The sequence below is a fragment of the Psittacula echo genome, assembly GCF_963264785.1.
Source record: "Psittacula echo genome assembly, chromosome: 17".
NCBI classification, from domain to species: Eukaryota; Metazoa; Chordata; class Aves; order Psittaciformes; family Psittacidae; genus Psittacula; species Psittacula echo.
The window spans coordinates 8,736,224-8,752,636 of NC_137753.1; the positions used below are offsets into that span (position 1 = coordinate 8,736,224).

A 16,413-nucleotide genomic window follows, 5' to 3' on the forward strand; every position below is an offset into this window, starting at 1 on the left:
CTCCCAGCAACGGAATGTGTGTTTTCACAATAGAGGATGCTTAAAGGCAGAAATAAATGCCCGCAAGCAAATCAAAGGGCTTATATGAAATCAAGATTATTGCCTTTCCTTGTATTTATCATGGTGCATGTTTAGCACTCTTTATTCTCTTTTCCTTTTCACCTATCTTTACTTTCTGTTCTCAGGTTTCCACTAGGTGTGTTGGCCGGGCTGTTTTGTGAGCTGGTCAAGCCTCTTGTCAATTATGACCCTGGATCTCCTCTTCTTCAATTAGAAAAGCTTTAGGTTAAATGGTACAAATCTCTGATTTACTTCGGATCTTGTATTTCCCCCCAATGAACCAGATTCATGCAGCATTTTTTCATATTATTATTAGCTTTTATGTCTCTAGAAAGATATCACTTGAGAGTTAAGGAGCATGGCTCCTTAACTACCTTAACCTCCACGGGCCAAATCCCTTCCAGCCATTATTCCTGGATCATTTCTAACCAGTTACCTGCTGTCGACTGAGCAGGATATGTGCTAGGTGCTTGCCTACTTCAGCAGAGCGATGGAGACACACTCCCCAGGGGTTGTCAATGACATTGGCAACAGTCAAGAGCGAGGTTGGCCAAGTCAAAGCTGTCACAATACCTGCCACACACAAAGCAAACAGCACAGCACAGTCACAAATCTGGGCTGCTCTTAGGAAACACCAAAAGCAAGACAGGTCACTGAAGTTGAAAGCTAAACCTGGGAACTTGTCATTTCCAGTTTCTTCTTTCTCAAGAGCTGTTCTAAGCAATGTTTTGCTAGATGGAAGATAAGAAAGAAGCTGATGTTCTGATATGGAGACAGACACTGTGCATGAATGTAACCTGCATGTCTGAAAGCTTTATGTAAAGCAGTAAAACCCAGTATAACAACAGAGAGAAATAAACACAGTCACACGTCAAGGAAGGTGTTTCCAGCTGTCATTTTGAAGGAATGAGTCAATGACACAGAGGCACAGCAGGACAGGAAAGCAAATCTAAACTATAGGTGTGGCAAAGGATCTCAGCCACTCCTTTAAACAGACACCAACAGTGAAACTGCGCAAGAGCCACTCGAGCAGATCTGATGTGATTTAGGCCCTTACCTGACAAGACAGTAAATTTTAGGGCTTCTTGAGCCATCATGTTCACAAAACCATTCAGCAGGGTATCCAAGGCATTGCCAAGCTCCATCAAGTACTTGGATTCCCAGGCCAGACAATACTGCTCACTCGACTGCAACATGCTGCTCCATGGTGCTGTGAAGCTCCCTGAGGAAGGTTGCAAAGATGGAATCTATGGTCAGAGGAAGCACAACAGTGGCTGACTCCTGGAAGTCATCTCTGAAGCCATGGCTACAACAGCTCATCCTGGCTGGATGAGCCCAACAGAGAATCAGAAAAGAACCTGGAATGCACTGATCTACTGTGAAAATCAGGAATCGTATTTAAAAATAAAGATTTAGACTCTGTATTTGCACTGGTTTTGGTCTCTGTAAGTAATTGTGTAGCCTTGGCAAAGAGGCTTCAGCATGGACACGCTCAGAATGCATGACCCATCCAATTGACTCAGAGACTGCCAAGACAGATGGACATTAACACTAATTATGTCAGGTATTAAGGACATTCTCCTATCATCAGCCATGAGGTGAGTCCTGCAGCTCCACCTTCTCATGTAGGCCAAAGGAGGGCCTGTCCTGAGAAAGATGAGTGCTGAATGGCTGCGTGGACTGAGCTCAATGGGAACAGAGGCATGGAAAACATGTAAGATCTTGTCAAAATCCACTGCAGAGCAACTTCCCAGCACTTGAGTGAGGTGGGCAAGGAATGCAGCAATGACCCTGTCTGAAAACAAGCACATACAGATTGCAGTTAGCTTTACTTTGCCATTCAGCCTAGTTAGCTGCTTCAGTTGAGTTGTTTTCCCTCCAGGTGCTAACCCCTTCCCATACTGCTCTTTCCCCAAAGGATGCAGGGCAGAGAGCCCCACGCCAGATCATACCACAATATACTCTCAGCTCTGTGAACATCCAGACAGGCACCTTCTGGGAGCTCAAAACTCACAAGGTAGTGAATTCCCTAAAAATACCATCCTGTTCTAAGGAGTCATGGGAGTGTGTAAATAGACAGATACAGCTGTAAGGAGGAAAAGGGATGACAATCCTAGTTTTGCTTTTGAAAACATTATAGCAGATTGCTAGTTATGGAAGAAGAATGTGTGTCTTTTGTTAACTCCCTTTTAAGGGCAAACAGACACAAAAGGGTTCCTGAAGGGACACACTTGTCTTTCTAACAGTGCCTGGGAACCCTCCAGCCCTGAGGATTTGGACCCCTGGCAAGCAGACAATGAGAGACACCAAAGCACAGTACTGCAAAGTGAAAATAACCTTACTCTGACAGCAAGCTGCAACCTAACAAGGGGGAGGACAGAGCCATCTTTCTGCATTAATGATACCCAGTGTTAATTATGAGGCTTTGGAAGAAACTGGCAGCTGTTCAGTCAGGTTCTGAACGTATCAGCAGACAGTTGGCATATTTTATGTGACAAGCTGTATTGGCAAACAAAACACTACAGACCTTTCAAGGTTGCTGCCTGGAAGTTCGACTCCTGAGTGTTGTGTTTAACAGGGTATACTTGACAGAACTTTCTTGCCAATAAAGCTCATTAGGTGGCAGACACTGAGACAGGAAAAAGATGCTGTTTTCTGTTAATTACTGGAGGAGAAACATAAGGTCTCCAAGCTAGGTGAGACACTTTATACTAATGCTGGAAATGATCCACCCCAAACAGACCTTTCCTAGCTAAACCATATAGCATTTATCAACACAAACAATCCTGCTCTGACTAGCACTCCTACTATCATTACCAATTTAGTGTCCTCTCTCTTTCCTCTGTTTTGACTGCAATTGCAGACTGGGTTACAAAGTCTCATGTTGAGAGGGAATCTATTTTAGTCACCAGGCCATGCAAGTGTGGGGAAGCCATGGCTACTGCCTGGAGTGGGACCCAGACATAGCTCTCAGGCTTCTCTTGGTTGCCTCATCTTCTTCTTACCATATTTGCCAGTGCACAGCCATCCAGTAATTGCTATGGTTATGTGAAGCTGCTTTCCTTCAGTAAGTGGGAGGAATTCAAACTCTTCTATGGCTCCCACACGCTTCTTCATCTTGTACCCTATAAACAGCAAGGCAGAAATACAAATTAAGAAATCACACAGCAAGGACAGACTCCGCCAACAGTAGAAGTTCAGAGTAATTTGGATACGGTTGTTTTTCCCTTTCCAAAACCCTCAGCTACTCCATGCATTACTTTGAGCTTGGTATGGAGCCAACCTGATCCTTCTGAGCTTGTGTGATTTGAGGCAACACCAGCAGAAGGCTTTTTTGCTGCAGACCAGACATCAGATGTAGGAGCTGCTGCTTTCCATGGCAGCATCTTTCTAACCTAAAGCAGCAAGCTTTCATTTCCTTCATTCTCCATCCCTGGCAGTGTTCAAGGCCAGGCTGGAGAGGGCTAGGAGCAACCTGGTTTAGTGAAAGGTTGCCCATGGCAGGGGTTTAGAACTGGATGAGCTTAAGGTCCTTTCCAACCTAAAATATTCTATGATCCTATGATCTTGTGCCTCAGTAGCTGAGAAATGTGTGGTCACCTTCTTACCAGTAAGGCCAGCTCCAGCTGCACCAAAAAGCGATGCCATGACAGCAATTCCAGCAGTTGAACCTAAAGCTGCTGCTCCAGCACTTCCGATGACTGTAGCAGCCCCTGCAGCAACCAGGGGGGCTGCAAGACCCCCTGTCAAGCCTGAAGATGCAACAAGTAACATCACTAGATTATTATGACTTCTAAAAACCAGGCAGTCAACTCCCCGTGCTGTGTGAGTGCTCCTAACGCTACTGAAGGAGTACAGATGATGGTCTTTTTGGCACAGATTCTTTGACTGATTTCAGCAGAAATGAAAGTCAAAGGAAGAGTGTGAGGTAGCCTGGGATGAGCTGTGTCCTGTTTGCTTAGGAAATATTGATCTAGTCTCACACTATTCTGAGTTGAGAGTTGAAGATCTGATCCTCTTATAACACACAGGATAAGAGTGAAAAAGGAGAAAACATGTTTTAAAGGTGACAACCTCAGTGTAATACTTCCCCCAGTCAGTGAAGCTACCTTGGAATAACTTTCCCAGCTAATTCTTTCCTTTTTAGAGTTGTGTGGCTGAAACTTCTCTTGGATTTGGGGTTTCTTTTGTTGCTGTGGGGGTTTTTGTTGTTGGTTGGATGATTAGGGTGAGTTTTTGCTATCTGAAGCAACATACTGTCTTCAGTTTGGCAAAGGAAAGCACTGAATGTTTTAAAACTAGAGCTTGGGCTCAAAGGTGTGATGGTTTCTGTTGCTGGATGTGTAATTCAGTCATATCCTCCCCTCTCTGCCCCTAATGCTGTGCATGCAGTTCAGGCCTGCAGGTCTCCAAAGTGCACGGGCAGCCTCACCGATCACTGTTCCGCCTCCGACGGTTGCCAGACCGATGAGCAGGTACCTCTTCAGCTTCTTCCTTCTTTCCTTCTTTTTTCTTGCTGCTTCTGCAGTTCTGGATGGGGATTAGAATCACAAACACTGATGGAAAAGCCTGACGGATTACAGTGCTGCATCAGAACCTGCTTTTACTCTCCTCAACTCTTCCCAACTGGGAACAATAAAAAGTAACAGGCAGGTGTGGACTGTGACAACACACTCAGATTCTTGAGCATGGACATAAACCACAGATGTACACTGAAAGGATTTAATTGCTGACAAAAGCCAACAGATGTTACTTACTTGGAAAACCCCTCCTAACAGGGATGAAGCTTGTAAGAAATAAGAAACAAAAAGTCAAAGCCATTTCAATAACTATATACTGCCTATGTGTCTTAAAGTAACACAAGAAAGTGAAGTGGGAACAGGGAAAAAGTGTTTGGAACAAAAAGGAATAGGGGGAATTTGCACTAACAAACACTGAATTGAACTATTTCCCAGCAAGAGAGTGTATATTGAGCTGCTTTCTAATTGTACATCATAATGTAATAATAGAATAGGTATTAAACAGGCATGAGTTGATTTGTCTGTGTGCATTTAAGCTACATTTTAACAAGCTTATCAGGAATAGGTAAATCAACCTAAAAAGAATAAATATCACTTATTAGGCACTACTTTTGGCTTCTTTCCACTCTTTCATTTCTCTTTTACCAGAAATGCTTCTTCCTTCAAAGGAAAGTGCAAGAAACAAAGTATACTGGAATAAGTTGTTTACAGAGGAAGGTTCCTTCCAGCAGAGGTTAATCTGGGCCTTGAAACATGAGAATTAATCTTGCTTCCAAACTTGGATATTTTCCCTCGTAATCCTAGCCTAATTGTGGATTTCCATTATCCATATAATTGCCTAATCCTTCCTGGAACCCCCTAAGCACACTGTAATTTTGATAAAGACAATTTGAGACGAGTCCCAAACAATATACAGCTTTGTACAACCCAGCAGGAGGAGAATGAAGCACAGTGGGTGAAATCCCTGCGTCGCTGAAGTCAGCGGCAGAACTCCCACTGACTTGCATGGCACCAAAGCTTTGTCTCCACAGAGATGCTCCAAAAAAGCCTCCATCATGTATTACCTTCTGCAGCTGCAGACATTAACTGTCTGCAGAGAACAACACTGCAGCCTGCAGTGGGTACTTCTGCAGTTTCTAAGTATAACTAAGTTCCCTTTCTACACCCCCATGGTCAAAGGGGAGTTTGGATGTGCCCTGGTTTGTGCATGCAGTCCCCCATCGGAATGCTGGCTTTGGAAGAAACCATTCCTGGTGTTCTTCAAACAAGTGCCGCAGTCTGTTAATACCTAAGTTGGCAATATTCAGCAATTTCTGTTCTGTAGAGTGGTTCATCGGCTTTTATAGTCAACGTGCTGTTGTCTCAGGCTGAAAATAATGACATCCAGAGAGCTGAAATACACCTTTATTTCCAATAATGAGCAATTTGTGTTATTATAAAGATAGCTTGCAGCTAAATCCTGCCTCAAGATGCAGTAAGTAAAACTACTGTCATGAGAAGTTTTACCTGCCATTGCTTTCCTTCTGTAGCTGTTAGCAACTGCTTTTGCTTTCCTAATAGCTTCTGCATTACAATTATCCCTTGATTGCCAGACTGCTTTTTATCCACTGTGGTAATTAACTGCCTCTTCTCATACTTCTCTACCCTCAGTGATCTTGGTGGTGCAGCCTCTTGCCTGAACCACAAATTATGTTCAGAGAGACTTTATAGGTGGAATTTCAGGTCATTTTCCAGTGATGAAGAGTGGCAGGAGAACACATGAGTGAGCCACTGATGTCCTGTTTTCCAGTTTCTTACAGAACCCTGTAACAAAGAGAGGCTCACACCTGCAAGTCAGGACAGGCTTGGTGCTGATAATATGGATTTAAGTGTTTGGAGCATTATTCTACAGAGGAGTGTACATATAACCTTGCAGGTTCTGGACCACAGTCCAACACATCCTCAGCAGCAAAAGCAGGAGGACAAATACCAGTAAAAAACACCTACGCAGAAGCTGCCCAAACCCTGTTTGGTTGTTACTGTTACAAACCCTTTCCTAGTGTATGGTCAATGCTGGAAGCATCCTAAGCAGGTGTTAATGTACCCTGCCTCCAAAGTCTGTGAGGTCAAAGTGCTGACAGGTTCATATTCTGCTTTCTTTCCCCATTGACTCCTAATTTTAAAACAAGCAAAGGGTCATTGATTCCCCACAAATCTCTGCCTTGTTTTAGCACTGCAGAAATGGACTCTCACTATAAAGACGCTTTTTCCTTTTATATAATAGGTATTTACTTCCATGGCTGCAATTTGGGCAAAGAACAAGAGTGAAATCCATGGTTTTCACCATACACAAAACCCACTGGGGTTAGCTGCAGTGTTTGAAAGCCATGTCTGTAAGTAAGCAGTATAATTCACCAGCCTCTCTTGTCATTATCAGACACACTGCTATCTCTTTTGGTGCTACAGCAGTCGCAGTCCAGTCAATACAAAATTATCACTCTCAGTATTGGGGTTTTGCTGTGCTAAAGGCCCAGGGTTGAGTTTGTTTCCACAAGTCACAGCAAAACAGTCCCCATTAATAGCAACCCTTGCTCCTGCATGCTAGATGGTGTCCTGTTTAGCAGTCCATGATCTCTGAGATTATTCCTACTTTCCCTTTTTACAGTGTGCTATAAAGTTACGCTTTATTTAAATAAAGCTCTAACTAAAAGATTCCCATCACATGCTTGGACTCTGTGGTAATATCTGAGCTGTACTGTGTCACAGACATTGATTAAAGCCTTTATTATTAACTATTATTATTGCTATTACTATTACTATTAACTCAGGTTAATCTTATAACCTGTCTGCTGAGCTGACAGGCAAAAATAGTCAATGACCCCTTGGAAAGTCCACTATTGACATATTTACTGCCTCACATATTGCTAAACCTTTGCACAATTCCTGCCTGATGAGTGGAATGTAAAAATACTACATTTCTTATAGATACCAACAACGTTTTGGCTGTTTCACATCTAAGAAGTGGTGATCTAGAGAACAGATCTTCTATTAATAACACAGAATTAGAAGTCAGATCTGCAAGCATCTAAAGTTGCAGGCTATTGCCCTCAGATATCATTAGGAGTTGGACAACCGTCTTTAAACACACACAGAGGACAGATCCATAGGAAATGATTAGCTGAGGATCTAACCCTGACATTTATAGGAACTTCATTCTGCAAGAGGCAGGTTTAGCTGAAGATACTGGGACAAGAGATGAGATACAAGACTCTACAGTCTAGGAGAGGCAACTGGAACAAGGATATGAGGTAGTTCAATGTGCAGTGGCCTTTATCAGCTTGCAAGGCTGGGTCTCAGCTCAGATTTTAAGACGGCTGAGCCTTCCTGCTCCTCAGTGCAGCTCAAGTGCTGTGAGGGCTCTGCAACCCTAATCAAGCCACAGATCATTACATCAACAGCCATGAGGGGAATGATCAGAGACTGGACTTAGGCACAAGAGATTACTGCTGAGCTTTCAAGCAAGACTCCACAGTCAACCCAAATGTTCTTACTCTGCCTCTTCCTCTTTTCGTTCCTTCAGGCTTTCAAGCAGAGATTCCTCTAGGACTTCCAGCTCCTCCAAGGGGATTCTAAGCAGCCAGGTGATGTGGCAGATCAACACCCTGGCTCGAGCATCGTAGTGCCCTGAAAGAGAGGGAAGAGCAGGAAATCAATCAGCCTGCATCAACCAGATTAAACAGCGAGTAGCTCACTCAGCTGTGCTGGAGGATCATGTCATATACAAGCACAGCTCCTTCCCTTGGGCCCTCTTCTTCTTCCATGTCTTTGAACACAACTTGTATTATCTAGAGAAGAGAGCGATAAATGGGAAATCCTCTGCCCTGCAAACCTCCTCCTGCAAACAATCACAGCACCAGGTAATTGCCTTTATGGCAGAAAAAGGATCTCAAATCCTTCTGTCTTTATCCTCTGTGACAGACGCCTTTTGGCTCTGGATAGGCTGCATCTTCCTTCTCAACACAGAAATGCTTCAGCAAGGCTAGGAGTAGCAAATATATTATATATATGTGTAACATGACACAGTACACCTCAACTTTGCACCAATATGATATGCTTAAAATGCACCTTTAAAAGCTTTATATTTAATTCATCTTGCTGACAGTAGGAGTTTAAAGCTACATACCAGGTCACCTAGCAGCATCACTGTATACCTTGCTGCAGGAGATGCTGGAGTGGACAGTGCATTCAGACAATGTGACAGGAGCAATGATTACTCCTGTTGCGACAGGAGCAATGATTACTCCTGTGCTTACAAGCAGGTGTTCTTAAAGAAAAGACACTTTCAATGTAATAGATGTTAAATGATTTGTGCCAACTCTTGCTTTCTGAATCTGTTTCAGTAGCACCTGCTGCTTCCCAGTGGGAGGCTTTTGACAAAGTTCTTGCTGCACTCTGGGATGAAAAATGCAATTGCTTGTCTAGGGTGTCTGGAAGATACCATCAAGAACCACCTACAAAGACTGCTTGTGATACCCGCTGCACGTAGATCAAATATGGCATTGGGCAATTGATTAAGTATATGTGTTTATTACCATCATTACCAAGATACCAAACTACTCTGGTAGGCTTTAATGATACTACTTTTAAGATTTGTGCTTAGTTGAGAAATAAGGATAAGGATTTATCTTCACTTCATCCCTGATATGTGCCACATCTTGCAAGCCCAAGCATATGTTCCTTCCTTCTTGCTTCTTGTCTGCTAATCCACAACCTAGCTTTTTACTCAGCCAGCTTGGCAGCAAATCAGCCAGGCTTGAAAATATATTTCTTTTCAACTCCAGCTTAGCAAAATAAGTAGTTTTGCAATAACTGCCTTGTCAATTTTCCATGAAAAATAAAGCAAGCACAGAAATGGTACTTTGTTCTGCAGTGACACAGGCTAATCAGCACCCAGTGAGTTCATTCCTGTGAGAACATGTGAAAACAGGGATTTAAACCCTGCAAGTGGTGATATAAACCAGGCTACTTTTAGAAATGAACAGTTTGTTCAGTAGGCAGTCTCCATTTCATGAAGTTTATCAGACTAATCCATGGTACGGATTGGAAAGCAGAAAATCATTTTATGTGTAATGTCATAGATGAGTAAAATCACATTTATTTATAATGGGCTCCACAGGACACTCAGGAATTTATTCCCTGAATAGTTTTTGGCTTTCTTTTTAGGCAAAAAGTGATGTGCAGAAAATCTGCTGGCATTTTCCTCCCAGCTTTCCTGCCTTCCTAAACAAAGAGGTCACCTGCTCCCCTGGAAACACTGGAGAAACCCCATCCCACTCTGGGTATTTCAGTTCAGAACTTCCCTGCCACCACATTTGCATACCAGTACATGGCATGTGAAGGTAAGGAGATAAACAATTCCATTTTTAACACGTATGATTAATGATTTGTAATAAAGGAGCTGCTTTTCCTGAGGTGGATGCAGGGACAGAGTGTGCTGCTTTTGCCAGAAAGGAAGCTAAGATTAAACAGGATGGTACCTTGAACAATTTGAGCATTTTTAAGTACCAAACGTTAACTCATCTACATTATTTTCACAAAGAACAAATGCAAAGCGAACTTACCATCTCTGAGAGAGAAGGACAGAAGGTCCTAAAAGGCAAAAAAGAATATTCAAGTTAAAACTGATGATATATGTGTGGAGGTATCAAAGCAGAGGCATGAAAACCCATTGGATTATGATTCAATTACTGCAGGATGATAGGCCATCAATATGGGAAGGCAGCAAGCTGCAGTTCAGCAAGGCAACACTGAGCAAAGCCAGGCACTTCTGGTACAAAATTCTCCATATGCAGGTACAAATGGCTGGACAGAAGTAGATAATGCTTGGTATATGCTGAGGCATCCCATAATTTTTTGTTATTAGTGATCCTGTTTCAATTGAAAGCACTGTGACTACACTGGACTTCAAAGTTTGGAGAAACAGGGCTCTAATTCTCCTATGCAGAATCCCAGCCTGGTTCAGGTTGGAAAGGACCTTAAAGCTCATCCAGCTCCAACCCCCTGCCACCGGCAGGGACACCTTCCACTAGAGCAGCTTGCTCCAAGCCCCTGTGTCCAACCTGGCCTTGAACACTGCCAGGGATGGGGCAGCCACAGCTTCTCTGGGCACCCTGTGCCAGCGCCTCAGCACCCTCACAGGGAAGAGCTTCTGCCTTATCTCCAACCTGACCTTCCCCTGTTTCAGTTTGAACCCATCACCCCTTGTCCTGTCGCTACAGTCCCTGATGAAGAGCCCCTCTCCAGCATCCTTGTAGCCCCCTTCAGACACTGGAAGCTGCTCTGAGGTCTCCACGCAGCTTCTCTTCTCCAGGCTGAACAACCCCAACTTTCTCAGCCTGTCTTGGTCATATATAGTCACACATACTCCTATGTTCAATGAGGAACAGGTCTGAATGCTACCCAAATGGACCAGTGGCCCCTATTTTCTTTGGCATTCTGGGAATTCATGGCTCTAGGCAGTAAGGCTGAACTGGCATGAAGTTCTGTTGGATGAAGTGCTCCAAAATAGAAAACTCAGAATTTATGACCATCTGTTAAGACTGAGGGACTTGACTTCTGTGCTGGCTCTTAACCATAAAAAGAATTTGAAAAACAAATCAATCTAATAGGTGGTTTCTATGGAAAAAGCCATGAAAAAGAGGGCAGTGGTTTTACTATTGCGTTCTCTTCTTTTATTGTCACTGGGCAAATGTGAAGTTCTTTCTGCAGCTACAACATTAAGCACTCGCTCAGTCTAGCTGCTTCCCTCTCCTACACACAAAAAAGGCAGAGCTGAATTTTACAGGGAATCCTTCAGCCCTTTGGGAACACAAAAAAATGCAGCCAAAGATGTAGGAGGCTGCCAGAGAATTTATGGTTATTGGTCCCAGAAGCTCCTGAGGAAAATCTGTTTCATAAAAATGTCTCTAATCTTTTCCCTGCTGCATGAGAAGTGCAGAAGGGAGAACAAACCATCCTTAACCAACTCCTGCTACACAAGGGGCAACTGGAGACATTATCCAGGCAAAAGCAAGTGCCTGGACTCCAACTATCATTTTAACATGAGAAGAGTCTGCTATTTCATAAAGGCAAAGAGAGCTTTTGCATTCTGGGGAAACCAAAGGATTACAGCAGCTGAGCTCCCACCTGTGGGTGCTTTTTCACCAGGTATAGCCCTAAAACCTTCATTTCACTGCTGCCAAGTGTTTTCATCCACCCGTCCTCTACTACTGAGTATCTGGGTGGCCATTCCCATCCACAGGGAAGACTTCTATTGCTTGCCTGTCCTGTAACCTAATGGGATAGGATTTCCAGAAGGTAATTTAATGGGATAAGGGTTTCCAGAAGATATCTGTTGGGCTGGGCAGAAAGCAGTCATCACAGCTCCTTCATTCTTCACCCCCACGGCCAGAGGGCTCACCCAAGAGAAGCCCTGGTTTGCTATTTCCAGTGTGGGAATAAGCCTTTGAAGTTAAGTTAGTCACTGAATCAGGCCTCCTCTGTGCCCCTAACAAAAAAGAAGTGTGAGCAGCAGGTTGAGGAAGGGGCTTCTCCCTCTCTGCTGGCCTAAACATTTCCATCCATGCACTTCAAAAGGTGAGGGATGGATATAGGTAATCAGGTGATAAACTGGAACTCCTGTTTTTATTGCATCTGTACCAATGAGCATTCTCAGCTCTTTGGAACTGGTTTAGGCTTTGCACGTACTGCTGTGGAGTCATCTGGAACCCAGTCAGCACTGATTAGATTAGTTTACAAGTAGTTTGGCTTCCTCCTCTAAGCAGCAGTTATTATATTTCAGTCTTATTTTGAAGTTGGTGCTTTCAATCTCCCTGTGAACTCCATGCACAAGACTTTCACCTATAGGACTGAGAAACCTTACAAAGAAAGGGAAGAAATCTTTGTTCAGAGTCTTTGTCAGGTTTTGATGAATTGCTGCAAGTTCAAAACCCATTTCTTCACCAACAGGAAGCACCCAAGCACAAAACACAGGAAAACAGGCATTCTGAGTATGTTCAGAGAAAAACCAATGAATTCAGAACGTTTCAACATTTTTTCACCTATCATCACCTCTTTTTGTAGCACTGCCTTCTAATACCGCACCCACAGCCTGTGTGTTATGACTGCTGTCCTGAAAGGATGCAGTTAACCAACATTTGCCTGTATTAGTCATCCTCAAAGAATGCAAACAAAGATAAATATCCATAATCCTCAAATGTTCATTGAATCAATGTAATCTCACCTCTAATCTGCTGACTTCATGGATCAGCCCTTCAGCACCTTTTAGATGGAGGGCATTCAAAACTGTCAGCATTAGTGCTGACAGGACCCTGCCACTGAACACGCAGAGCAATTGAAGTGTGTACTTGTTAAAGAAACAGTAAATCTTGCATCACTGGCAGTGAGTACAGAGAAGTGAGAGCACCATAAAGCAACATAGCAAGAATTCACAACACTGCCCCATAGCTTGCTTATTTTCAGGTAAGAAGGAAAAATACACTGATACACTGAGGCTTACCGCGTGCCAGTATGTGTTCCCAAAGACACCCTGCAAGCCTCTGCTGTGTTGTCTGACAAAAGTCTTTCTAATTCTCAAAGTCTTTAATTCCATCTTTCTTGGATCACCTTGCCCATAGACATGCCTGCATAAGGTATAGATGTTGTGGAATTAAACTGACAGCTCTTCCTGCTCTTTACTTTCGACTAATCAAAGAATTGTTATCTCCAGCTCCTGTGTTCCACCCAAATCCAGGTGATAAGTGCCTCAGTTCTCTGGCTCAGAGCAAATACCACATGCTACTACTAATCCAGAGCTACTTTTGTAAAAGCACGTGGAGCCCTCATGCAACATATGCTTAGAGCAAGCACACACTAAATTCCACCAAAATTTCACCCTTAAACTCAGCAGCAATGCAGGAAGACTTGATTAAATCTACAAAATTCATCCTGAAGCAGAGAGAACAAGGGAAACAACCTGGGAAATACCAAGCCATCTAAATGCAGGAAGAACTGAGTGTGGCTTTACTAGTTCTAAGCAAACAACATCGAAAGAGCTGCTCTTATTTTAGAAGATCTGTCCTAACTTATTAATTAAGCTTAGGATTCTCTGTGGCTGTCTTCAGACTGTTAAAGGACTTTGGGCGCTATAACACCGGATCTTTGGAACAGAGCCTCGGAGGCCTTTTATGGCTTAGGAGACATCGAAGATGGCAGAGATAATGGAAGCTGGTCATGATGGCCAAGACAGTTCACTCCTGTCATGTTCTGACATGTGCTGCTCTGCCAGACAGGAGCATGTGATTACTCAATAACACTGTCTGTATGCAGGGTGTCTTGCTGTTTCTTGTGTGCAGCACGTGAGGTTACAGTGGCCACATTATGCATGGCAGCAGCAGCCTACTGTGCTCTTTGCCCCATGTGGCATAGGATGAGGCTGGATGAGGAGATATCTTCCCCAGATGAGACTCTGCAGCAAAAGGTGAATGTCATCGAAATGCTTCACCTCTTTTATCTTTGTGTCAGCTTTTACATCAGAACATTTACGGAGCAGTCCCAGTCTCACTAATACTTTCTCAGTGGAAGAAAATAAAGTCAAAAATAACTTAATTCCTTCTGGCCAAAGCTGACTCTGGAAAAAAGACTCTGGATATTCTTAGAATGAAATCGTGCTGTTTGGAGCATGTATGTAGAGGTGTTTTGTCTTACAGGTATGGTGAAGGGGTTTTTAAACAAGTGAAAATCAGGTCTATCATGTTCAGTGTTTCACCAAGATCTGTAGAACTCTCACAGGAATCATAACCATTGCAACAATACAGTCAAAGGAAAAAGTTTGACAGTCTTCTATTCCTTAGAGCAAGAGCATCGAAGGCACAAAACATTAATTCAACAGGCAGTAACTGTGCCTTGTGTTCATCACTTTTGTGAGCTCTTTATGGATAGAGAGAATGCCAGTCACCCACACAGCTCCTCAGAAATATATGCATACCAGAAATACTGTGCAAACAAAACCTCAGTGTCAGACAGACATGTATGACAAAGCCCTTCTGCAAAAGCAAACAAGAGCGAGGGGAGCTCATGAACTTACTTGAGTGATGACAACTGGATTTTCTTTCAAGATGGGATCCTGCAGCAAAACCTGGGAAAAAGTTTCTGTGCCTTCACCTCCTAGGCCATTAGCAAATGCTGTCATGGCAGGTAAAACAGCATCGGGCAGGTCCAGCCACTTCACAAAGCCCTCAATGAATCCCGTCCGGAAGGAGCTGTAAGGCAAGAGCTGCAGTTAATCTCCATAACTGCATATTTTGGCAGGTCTCTGATTTCAAACATTGATCTGTTACCGTTCACTGTAAGAAGTCAGCAGAAGGCAAATTGCTACACTAGCTGGCCAAACAAACTGAATGGAGCCAGACCTTGCTTCAAGACAGGCTTTGAAGTCTGTAGTATTGTGCTGAAGTATGAAAGGCTTAAAGGTGTAGGAGAGAAAGCCAGTACTATTAACATCTAATGTCAAGTGGATCTTGCACTCCCCTAACTTTAACTTTAAACTAACTTTTAACTTTAAACTACCAGCTCCATCTGAGCTGCTACATCTCCTTTCCTCACCCCTCGCTACCCCCTGAAATACCTTTGCTCTTCTTCAGGGTAGAGCCATGCAAGGGATATCCCACAAAGCGCCGCATAAGTAAATCTTCCTGGCTCAGCCAGCTGCTGGCTCAGAAGCACACCCGGTTCCTTTTCACCTGCCTCTCCAGCCCCACTGTGCTGTTTTGAAGCCAAACATTTCCACTTCTCTTCTGCAGCCATTTTTACCTGCAAGAACAAAGAGAAAAGCAGAAGGAAAAAGAAATCAAAAGCAAACAACAAACAGTTGGAAACCAGGAAGCAAAGACACAAAGTGCCAGTGATTTTCCACTGCCACACTTGTCAGTATTAAATCAAGTCTGTCAGGGGCCTGCTTGTGTATCCCCCACCACATAGCACTGTGACCAAAGAAGACAACTTTCTTCAAGGACACTTTCAGTTCACCAGTTCTTGATGTTCAGCACAAAATGAGCTGAGAATACTTCATGCAGCAAAAGGAGAAGTCAAAGCTCCATTCAGGCATATCCTTCATGTGTTCATCACAAAAATCACATGTAAAATAAAAGCTCTGCAGGGGCTACCTGGGAAATAATTTGCCTCCTTCATCCTCAATCCAAATTGCTCCGGTTTATCTGCTGACAGCATCAAGAAAGTGGAGTCCAGCTACAGCCTCCGATGGGAAGGACATTTAATGTGCCCCATGGACATTGCCACGCTTTGCTTGTGCCATTCTCTCCTCTATACAACCTAGCACTGCTTTGTCCTTAAACATAAGATCCCTGCACCACACAGACATCGAGCTGAGCCAAAATCCTGTTTTTTAGAGCACAGGCATCTACACTTCCAATCAAACAGCCTATAACGGCTCCCCAGGAACTCCCCTGGTTATACAAGAGGCTAATCAAGCTGACTGAAATCAGGAGGTGTGACAACAGCTCGTTTCATAATTCAACCTGCTCCAAAGCTTTGCTTACATCTCCTGAAATGTCTACTGACTTCATCAAGATTCAACTGGTTTCTAAGTATATTTCATTATATACTTCCTATTTAAATGTTTCTTCCTTGCAAGCCATGTAGAAAGTGGCTAAATAGGAATTAGGAGCCTGTGACATGACAATGCATCTCAGAGGATGCAGACACCATTTATGGGATAGTTTTAGAGCTCTAGAAGCAAGCAACACAGCACAGGAGCGGCTCTTTCTAAACATGCAGATTTGATTATGTGTATGCTGTC

The 16,413-nt window shown here is 43.4% G+C and overlaps 1 protein-coding gene across 1 annotated transcript in view; it reads right to left on the reverse strand.

Moving 5' to 3' along the window:
* The window catches only part of TMCO4 (transmembrane and coiled-coil domains 4), a gene marked incomplete at both ends in the record, with an annotated part of 32,429 nt that extends 17,028 nt beyond the window's left edge, over positions 1-15,401 (reverse strand). Inside the window, 9 exons of the mRNA XM_080631014.1 lie at positions 497-633; positions 1,118-1,282; positions 3,066-3,185; positions 3,669-3,812; positions 4,493-4,590; positions 8,111-8,243; positions 10,181-10,208; positions 14,683-14,857; positions 15,223-15,401. Of these exons, the coding sequence (XP_080487140.1) occupies positions 497-633; positions 1,118-1,282; positions 3,066-3,185; positions 3,669-3,812; positions 4,493-4,590; positions 8,111-8,243; positions 10,181-10,208; positions 14,683-14,857; positions 15,223-15,401 (1,179 nt within the window). The remainder of the gene's footprint in view (positions 1-496; positions 634-1,117; positions 1,283-3,065; positions 3,186-3,668; positions 3,813-4,492; positions 4,591-8,110; positions 8,244-10,180; positions 10,209-14,682; positions 14,858-15,222) is intronic.
* Between the last annotated feature and the right edge of the window lie 1,012 nt (positions 15,402-16,413).